The sequence below is a fragment of the Ptychodera flava genome, chromosome 10 (genome assembly GCF_041260155.1).
Source record: "Ptychodera flava strain L36383 chromosome 10, AS_Pfla_20210202, whole genome shotgun sequence".
Lineage (NCBI taxonomy): Eukaryota > Metazoa > Hemichordata > Enteropneusta > Ptychoderidae > Ptychodera > Ptychodera flava.
In genome coordinates this window covers 24397319-24407984 of record NC_091937.1, presented here as the reverse complement: position 1 = coordinate 24407984, position 10666 = coordinate 24397319, and the positions used below count along the sequence as shown (strand labels likewise).

Here is a 10666-nt window from a genome sequence, read left to right as displayed (position 1 = left end):
AAAATATCCAATGTTAAGTTGAATATCATAGTCCTTTAACAATTTCTGTTTGAATGTGATTCAGCGACTTCTGGCATGAAGTGACTTTAGCAACCACTGACTCTCTTTGCTTAAAGGCCCAGTACATGTCGTAGTAACTATGGAGATATTTTTTACTGTTCTTGTTTTTAACATAATGATAAGCTACAGTTTCTTTTTCTACTCTCCAAACATGTTGAGATACACAGTATTCAGTTTGCCAAACCAGTCTGTACATCTGTCAACTGCATTAGTTATTGTTGACAAGTGAATTCTGGTCCAGACTAGAATTCAATTATAGTAAACAATATCGTTGCATTTTACACCCAGAGATGAGTATGTTGACAAGCTACATAGAGGGTAATTCAACATGCTTTTGGGGTGTCAAGAACTTGCAGTTTGCGTAAAAATCAGAAATAGTTGCAAAATAAATCAAAGATTTAGCTACTGGCCCTTTTAGTTCATATCAATACACTTCATCTTAGCTGCCTATCAATACACAAAGCCTAGGAACAGCTCCATTAACCTGTATGTGATGTCAAATGGAGTTCACTATACCATACAACTGTACTACTAATTTATTTTTGTGAAGTCTTTTACTAGGAAAGAAAATGTGATCAAAGATGCAAATAAAAATTGTACCAGTAGGGAAACAAGAACTATAATGGCAAATAATGAAGAGTCAGGGTTTAAGAAGGTTATGACACAAATACAGAATCAATATTAAACAGAAGAGAAATGTCACACTAATTCTCTCGTTTTCATAAATCTGAGAAAAGTATCTTTCCACAGTTCTCAAGATTACAATTATTCATTCTCTTGATCATCAGCATATGTATTCAAACTGAAAACGGAAGGTACATAAGATTGAGAAAAATGTTTGTTATGATGATTCACATAAATACCATCTGCCCCAAGGAGGAGGAAAAATGTATTACCAACCTTGTTTAGAGACACTTCCTGCGTTGACTAAAGGTTACTGCCCTGCTAAGGTCATAGGTCACAAACCCTACATCATACGGTGCATTGTTTCCAAAAGTTGGCCTTCACTGGAAATGCAACATGTTGTGGAAATCCCCTTTCAGCAGGAACTGGTAATTTAAAGAGAACATGAAACTCATTGTCTCTTTCCCATTTTTTCCCCTCGGACCTTTGAAAGAGAGAATTTGTTTTCTTTCCGGCTGTACCATTAGCCTTGAGGGGTTGAACACTTCCAAAGTGCAAGTAATTGAACCTTTTCAGAATTCAAGATGGTAGATTCACACAGTTTCACAATACCGCCCTGAAAAGGGCTTCTTTCATCGGTGGAGTCACATTGACCTTGAATCTGGAAAGTTAAGTGTCTAAAGTTCATGGTCCATGCACTTCTGGTGTAATAACGTAACATACCTTATGCAGCTGTTATTATTTATGGGGACAGGTTATGAAATTTTTTTCAATGTTTTGATGCCATCATGCATTTCTTGTAATAAAAGACATGACAGATGGGAACGCAAAGAGAGTGTGAAACTGGAATCCCAGCGTCCTTGGGTGAAACTTAATTGTCGTCAGCTTGTGAACAATGTCGGAAGAATAATCTGACAATCTGATGCTGCTCTACTTCCAGAGGATTTCCATGCTGCAATTAAAACTGTACAGCTATGTATAATGGCAGTGTGATCTATACAGTGTTTGGAAAAGTCAACTTTTGATTAGCCGTTAATCAAGTTTAAGTTACCAGGTTGAAAAATCAAATACTGCTTCCGTAGAAACATTTACATGCAGAAGACTGAATGAGTACTTAGAACTTGATCACGAATGATTTCATGAATTGTATTCTGAAAAGCTACAACACAACATTGGCATTAGCAATGTAATTGTTTACTCATTGTTTTACTACTCTAACGTTTGGTGTATTAGACTAAAATGGCCAGAGACTTGACTGTATTTTGTCAACAGTTAGGGACCGTCTCAGATTGTCGCAGAAGTTCAAAAAGCAAAATTTATTCGTTTAGGGGGGGAGGGGGTTTGACCTCCATTCAATTAGTGAACTTCACTTTCGCACTTTTATTTTGTGATCACAAGTTTTCGTGTGTTTATTTTAAATTAAAGAAAAACTGCACACTCGTGCCAACAAATTTGTAACTGTTTCCCTCTCGTTTGTGCCCCAAACACAATTTACCGAATAGGAACATTGGATCCTAAACATTTCATTCATCAAATTATACAAAGACAAAAAGTATCATTTCCTTAAAAATGTGCTATTTATAAGCGTCTGCTCTAACCACTAGATGTCTTTATTCTCACTTGTTATGCACCTGGTCATAGTCGTTTTAATATGATTAAACATGCCTGGGCCCCCTTGTCAAAGTTTTTTGCTTATTTACCGCCCCTACCAAGTACAAATTGCGTGATCACAAAGACAAAGAACAGCACAAGAGATGCAAAAAGGGAAAGTAAAATAAAATGAAACTTTTATGCGGTAAAATGCCCTGTTAGTACTCAAATCTTGTAATGTGGCAAGGGGAATACGTCTTTAGTAGCTATAGCAAAATGCAACATTGTACTCTCAGGCAGACATGAACATTTCGCACTTTTGAAGTTTCGTTTAGGGGGAGGGGGTTTTGATCTAAACGAAGAAATTTCGTTTCTTGAACTTCTGCGACAATCTGAGACGGTCCCTTACAATCCTTAAAATGTTAAATCTGGTAGTCCATCAAAGTACATGTACCTTTGAGTGTTCCCTTTCTGTAGTATACAAGCAGGATGTTCATGTTGAGGAAGAAGCCACTGCAAATTGATAAAACATCTACATTTATTACAATTTCAACAAAAACTGAGATTCCATACCAATGTGGTCGCATATTATCAACAAAATGAACAAATTCCCAAACATTTATCACAGGATTTATCTTGTTAGCAATCGTTTTTGCGATTTTCTGTACAGCCCTGGTATCTCACACAAATTGGTTGTTGTTGATAACACATTATAATGTGATTGTTCATTTGAAGCATTATTGATGTGTGGTGAGTGGATGCCATGGACACATACAAAAGCAAAATTATAGATGAACAAACTGTGATTTTGTAGTTTTGGTGTAGTATATATACAAGGGGATACTTAAATTGGAGATTATCCCCATGTCAACCTTAAGAAATCTGTATCCTAGATCATGCATGCTACTTTGAAGAAATTAAAGTAACGACATTTCATAGACTATAATCATTTGGTGGGATCTCTCAAGAAGTGCGCATGTATGTTCTAGGAAAATGCTTTGCAAGTTGGACACTGAGGGCGCAGTGCCTTTACTTTCCATTCTTGGAAATGGATGAAAATCACAAGGAATGTCCATGTGTTATTGAATGATTCTCCCCTAAATTTGGCAGAATATGTGGAGGAACTGCATAAACTTGCGGGTGAAATTTTGTCACACATTTTATTACTTTATAGTGAGGTATAAGTTTCCAGTAGGCACACATAAACAAACCTATAAAATTTAATGACATTTTGGGTAATACATGACCTTAACTATAGAGTGGTGTTAAAACTTCCACTGAACTTGTAATTTTTTATTTCAAAACTCTGTCTTCACAACAGAGATGCCCATAGGGGCAGGTTTAACCTACATAAAGACCCTGATGGTAATTTTGCAAGTTAGCATAGATGTTTACATACATGGCCATCTAGACTGCTGGGACTTTTTTGAAAATTTTCTATTAAAATTGCAACTATAATCACTGACTTCCAATGGTGTGGAGACTAATAGCCATCTTAAAATGACTCCTTCACAGCAAGGCTTGCTTATACTGTATATCAACTGTACAATCATACTTACATTCAACAAGGACACAAAGACATACACCAATCACTGTTAATATACAGCACATATTGAGCACTGCTGTAAAGGGACATCTTTTTTATGGCATCTGCCAGTCTCTGCCAAACAGAAAGTCACTGGTAACTATGGAAAGTAAATACTAAAATGCCTTAGTACTCATAGCAGTAGTCTAAATTACAATTTATGTTCATTTCTGTAGTAGGCTGCACTCAACCACAAGTTACCAACAACAACCAATCAGACAGCAAATTTCCCACAACCAAAGTACATTTTTATTGTCATCTTTGCCGCCCATCATCACTGTTACAGGATAAATACAACAAAAATAAACAACTGAAATCATTACAGTCCAACTAGTGATACTCATTTCACAACTAATAATTTGAAAACAACCATCAAAAACTACAGTAATGTTGAATCAACCAAAGCACTTCTGATTGCATCTAGGATACGTCACATGACACATCCTCATCCAATCAGATCACATATATTCTTCACATGCAAAATTGGAATCACATTAGCTGTTATGTATCCACCAATCACAATCACTGATAAAACAAAAGCAGTTTCAATGAATGCGTCGAGTTCTGACTATTGATTTGAAAAGCTATGATCATGTGATATGTATGAACCAATCCAATGCACATTTTTTGTTTAATGTGTGATCTTCATAGATCAATCAGAAGAAAATCTCGGCCTAAGAATATCTTATCTTTCCATATATACCTCCTGTTTTAAATAAATAAATAACTTATAACTCTAAAATTTTGATCATAAATGCTGGCTGATTGAAAGGGACTGTCCTTATCAGCTAACAGTGCACTTTGCATGGGACTGTTCAGGATATTTGGATCTATCTAAAAGAGACTATGTACTGGGTAGGTTGGAATTTCATAGGAAAGTGCAACAGAGCTGCAATATCTGTTTTTGGACCAGTTTTTCATTTGTTTGATAAAACACTTATCATATAACAAAGAAAATTACATTAATTTCCAGTTCATAAATGATAAAATACCACTTAGGCTGTCATCAAGCCACAAATATGCACTTCTCAAGTTTTGAAATCACAACAAATATTTCAAGATTTTTTTTAAATTACCATTTTGTACACATGAGCATATCCAATGAATTTTTACATCACTGTTCTCAGGATTTTCACTTGATTGTCCTGTCTGTTTCCACTTGATTGTCCAATCTGTTTCAAAATAAGTAATAAAGAAATCTTTGTTCTCTGCATTGTTAAGAGACAGTCAGCCATCAGATACAATCTTTAAACTTATAATGCTACCTATGGGCCTTACACTTCAAGTTAATCGGAAAAAAAAATCTTTTCAATTTAGTATTTGATTTTTACCATCCTAATTTCATGTGATTTTTGTACATTTTTGAAAAAGTCCAATACATGTAAAGAATCAAAGTAAATGCATGGTCAAGGTGACTGGAGACAGCCCAACAGCTCCTAAAATCACATCCATTCAAACCCAAAGTTCAACAATTGTAAAATGTAAAGAACAGCAAATACATCGACCTTCAGCTTTATACACATGGCATTGTTGAACACATTACAATAAAACTTATCTCAACTAGCATTACTCATACTGATTAATTACAATAATTGACAGTAAGAAAGAGGAAATTCTACAGAACCATAAGTAAAACTTTTTTGTTTTTTTCTCCTCGCTATGATGAGTTGGTAGAAATCATTACATTTATACAGCGTCATGTCATTTTATGGAATATTTGATCTCTAAAACAAGCTGAATAACAAGCCCAAGTCCAATCAAAAAGCTCCAACAAGCATTATTCTACAATGCTATTGCAATCATATGTCAGTTTTGGTCCAGATCCAAGAAATACATTTTATTACTCTACATTTCACTCACAAGCAGTGATTTATGTACTCCTCTATAGCATTGACAATAATTTGGTATTTTTATATGAAAGACGGTACGGATCTCTGTATATTTTACTTATCTTCTGCATTAAATAATTTGTGTGGCAGCTATAAAGCAAATGGCTGGTTGGTTTCTAAATCGTCCTACCCTTTCTGATGTAAACAGTCACCATGCCAACATGACTTGTGCCACAACATCACCAAATATGGTGACAAGACAGGGCAAATGTCATGAGGCTTGGGTTAACAATGTGTTGAAAGGAAGAATTGGACTGTTGTTGAAATTTATTGTGCCTTTCAATTTTTCCTACACTGGTAAAATACAGTGAAACACTGCATAATTGTTTGGGAAAAAGGACAAGACAAATTATTTCAATGTGTTTTAGGTAAGGGGTCAACAATCAGACAATTTGATGCATGTTTACATCATTGTTCAGAGGTTGGTACACTCTTTGGCTTGTTTTCTGTCAGCCAGAATCACAGTGTAAACATTACCATCACCAGTATTGTTGAGAGACATGGTACTTTAGACTTGCTCCGAGTCTGTGGGCATGTGAATATTAAAATAAGGTATTAAAAGTGAAGAAATAAACCAGTAGACTGTCACGTTAGTGGTAGGCTGTTACGTAGATAATGGGGTGAACTCGATCGCTAAGCAAGACAGTGACTGCTGCCGCCGGGAAAAGCCAAGCGACTGGGGCCAGTCTATAGCAATTCCTTTCAATGGTTGATATCCCTAAACTACAGCTGATGCCAGATTAAATGAACATGAAACAACTGTATAAATGTAGTGAAATCTACAGTAAAGAATTCAAAAAATGCCCTACCAAATACTTGTACATTTATACACATACATTTACATCTTTTAAATCTAACATTGAAATGCTATTAATCTATTGCAATTTAAGTGACTGGGTTCACAACTAACATTGGCTAATAAACTGGAAAGAAAATTCAATTACACAATCAGTTTCATTTCTGGAAGAAAGGGATGAAACTGGTGCAACTTGTATAACTTCCAAATTTTCAAATATTTTATTGTCATTGAAATAGAATGAAATTGATTGTTATTGTTATAGAAACCCCTTTTTAACCCTTTAACCATCATGGTTTGGCCTAAATCAATTGTTATCAATGGTGAGTGTGGACCTGTTCACAGGCAATAGGGGTGAATTGGTCTAAGTTTAAAAGTTATCAAGTTAAAAGTATTTAAAAAGATTGTATTTTTGTTGAAATTCCATGATGTTGATTCTTACACAGGGTTTTTTATAGGGCCTTGTAGTGTGTTTCTTACTGGACATTGAAGGGTACCACATCTGTCAGTGTTTATCCTACATGCTGAATTGGATGCCTGTAATCACAGACAACCCAAACAGAGTGAAAACCAACAAAGCAGTCGTAACGCACTGCAAAGTCATGAATTTTACACAGATTATCAAGTACACAAATCAAACTCTGCTGATCAGTCTATATATCTCTCTACCAAATAAATACCAACTGCTTTTAAGCCACAAAATTTAAAATAGATTTCATACCTAAACAGGATGATGTTGTGCAACTTAGCTTAAACTTAATCCTGTCTTATAAGAAACAATTGTAAGAAGTACTTAGAGTACATAAGTGTGTATGAAGAGTTGAAAATGGTGAGTGAATTTTCACATGAGAAATCAGATATTTTTCCAGTGTGTATGCATCAACAAGTTCAATGTTTCCATACAAGAAATAGATACTGATCCTTGAATGGATTGGCCAAGAACCTTTTGAAAGGCGTTTATAACAGAATGCATGAAGACGTATGTAAGCAGTGTCACAGAGTTTCACGGTAAATGCAATGGATCAAAGAAATGCCCAGAAATATTGTAAGTCATGTATTACAGACTAAACATACAGCAAATGCACCAGTAAGTTTTACAGATTACTGAATTGGCTGCACTGATAAAAATATCAAGAGTTGTTACATAACAGAGTACTGTATATGAGAAAAGTTATAAAATTTCAAAAAGACAAGTTATACTTGCTTCATTACTTTGACAAACACAAAATGAGTTAATCACAGTGTCCTTTAATGTAAAAATATTTACCATATACCGTACTGTCAATGTAAAAGTGCAATTATTGGTAGCATATGTAGATGTATTGGGCACCATACCTAGATATGGAGAATAACGCCCATGCACAAAGTGATTATCAAATCAATTGGGCCTATTTCAAGTAAACAGATACTTAACATCTAACTAGAAAGATGGTCTGTGGAATCTAGCTACAGTAATAATTTGATGATCAGCATTTCCAAATCCTGTCGTTTCAGTGCAATGTAAAGCCAAGCAAAGTTGTGAAATTTTGGTGGGAAGCCATGTTTCAATGATATATCCTCTTAAAGTACCGTACTTGGTGAGAAGATTCATATGAATGGTGAATTGAAGTACAGGAAAAAAACATGTACCTTGAACTTTCAAAAAAGTTTAAAATTCTACTCAAATATTAAGCATCACTGGCTATACAGATATTTCAGATGTTGTGAAGCTATGCTCTAAATTATTTCTCTTCACTGCACTGCTCTCTACATATCTGTTAAAATTTAGTTATGTATTTCTCAACTGTCAGCTATGATCTACTACTTTAACTTCATAAGTTTATGCGTTCTTCAGAAAAGACATGAAATGTATCAGACAAACCCTGTTTTAATCCAGGAGGTGATTAGTGCTGATATTTTATTCAGTTTATGGCATTTGTAGACAGTGCTGATTTCATATCTTGGACAGGAAAAACCTAATGCACCAGTAAGCTGCAAAACAATGGGTTTTTCATAGACAGGCTTTACAGTCTGGTTTTACAGTCTTTCTCTTGGATATTAAAAACCTTGATCTGAGCTACCTATGAACTATATTCAACAAAATGTTTTCCCTTTGAGCAGCATACTCACTGGGGAAGTTTGTATGTGAAATATATTCAAAACCTTTTACTAACTGCTTACAATTTACCACTCTGACATACCAACCTGTCTTTTGGAATGTTCAGGACAGCCTGAATAGAAAATTACAAAGCACTTACGGGATTCTATCCTCCGTGTATTAATTTTTTTTTGTATTGTTTTCAGAACTGACTCCATGTATATCACTCACTCTGATTGGCTGTACAATTGACCAAGACTTTATAACAGCCAATCAGCTAACTCCTTACAATTTCTATCGTCAAGAGGTTCTCTGAAATACCCGTAATGCCAAAAGATAATTTGATCATGGGGTATATGTGACAATGATAAAATACCCTTCATACAGATTAAACCACTTAAAAATTGACAATAAGAATATTTTTTAAACTACTTGGTACTCAAATACGCATTGATACCGTCAGCTAATTTATTCATATTATTCATTTCCACCTACTTAAAAACTTTCTTTCAGAAAATTATGATATTTTGGATGATATTCAATTTTTGATTAGCCATAGAAAAGGATAGAAAACAACCATAGCATAGAAAAAACGGGTTAGATTTGGAAAAGGTACTGCCTTACTCTTCACAAGTTCAAGCAGAATGATGGTTTTAAAATTCAAAATGTGAAGACATACCAAAACTTACTTCACAACTATTACATCATCTAGTGATATCAAAATCAACACAGATGTCCAACTTGTTCTTCAAAATAATACCAAACCTCAAAAAGCAACCCTTACACCTCCTTTTAATATCTTTGGAATGACCCAGAATTGAATTGATTCATAGAGGAGCACTTCCGTCGGTTAGGGTCAGGTTACTTTCAGAAATAGGTAATCAATGCTAGAAAACCTATCCTTCTGAAGCAATTTAATCACACTTGATTCCATTTTTTTAAAATCAATGTTCACTCCCGTGAACCATGAGAATTAAAAACTCCATTAAATTAATATTTTGATAGTAAAAGTAAAAAAGACAATCAGATTTCTTATGAATAGAACTGTCAAAATACCAGACTAAATTCTTTCACTCACATGGTGAAGGTTGAACTCAAATCATTTTAGCATTGAAAATTTCACTTCAATAGTGGTTAGATGAAATTTCAAACCACGGATTTATTGGGAAAATGGACTGCTATCCTGTCTAATAAGTATCTCTTCCCTACACCACTGTTCTGACAAATTATATGGAGAATAAGAACTAAGTGTACCTACGAGGTTTTGTTTGAACTATTTCAAAATCATTAAACCATAAATCCAAAATAAGTAAATCAACTTTTCAATGAACACAAGACGACTCAATACCAATCCCCTGATTCTTTTAAAAACTCTTTCCCTAAAATAATAATAATGTTCATTCTATAATATACTTGTACAGAATTCTATGTTGATGAATCTTTCTTACTTCACATAGTGGGTGGGGTACATAATAGAGATATCTGTTTTTTTCTATGCATTGGATCTTGAGCAAAGAAAACAATCAAAACCAAAAGACAGCTTTCATTTAATGTAATCAAGGTGTTGTGAGGCCACAAGCTCATATGTGATATTGAATTACTGAGTTTTCATTTTCTGACGCTGATTAAGGGACTGGTCTTTGCCTTTCTAAAATCATACATACAAATAAAATATACTTTTTCATAGATGTCTTGTCTCATGGCATTATGGTAGCCCTGAAAATTATTATAAAATCATTCTCCTCATTGCCTCAATTGATATTGCTATCCTGTGTCTGAGGGAGTTCATAGCGCCCTCATGGTAAGATCACATTCTGCTTTTGTTTTTTTATAATTGGTTCTAGGCTTGAGCAGCTGCAGTTTCAGTGACTTCAATGTCTTCACTACTTGGATGTTCTACACTGTATTTCAGTACCAGTTCATGGCTGCTACAACTTGGTATCTCCAGGTACCACTCAATGTTGTTGTTCTTGTTCATACGTACTGGTTTGGATTTGTCATTTTTATCTTTGATGGATGGTTCTTGTAAAGTGACCTAATAGAAA

The 10666-nt window shown here is 34.6% G+C and overlaps 1 protein-coding gene across 5 annotated transcripts in view; it reads right to left on the bottom strand.

Moving 5' to 3' along the window:
• Positions 1 to 4085: 4085 nt before the first annotated feature.
• Positions 4086 to 10666, bottom strand: part of LOC139142306 (protein F37C4.5-like) — a 100313-nt gene continuing 93732 nt past the window's right edge. For all 5 annotated transcript variants that reach the window (XM_070712209.1, XM_070712205.1, XM_070712208.1 and 2 more), the window contains one exon: positions 4086 to 10656. In XM_070712209.1, the coding sequence (XP_070568310.1) occupies positions 10462 to 10656 (195 nt within the window). In that variant the 3' untranslated portion in view covers positions 4086 to 10461. The remainder of the gene's footprint in view (positions 10657 to 10666) is intronic.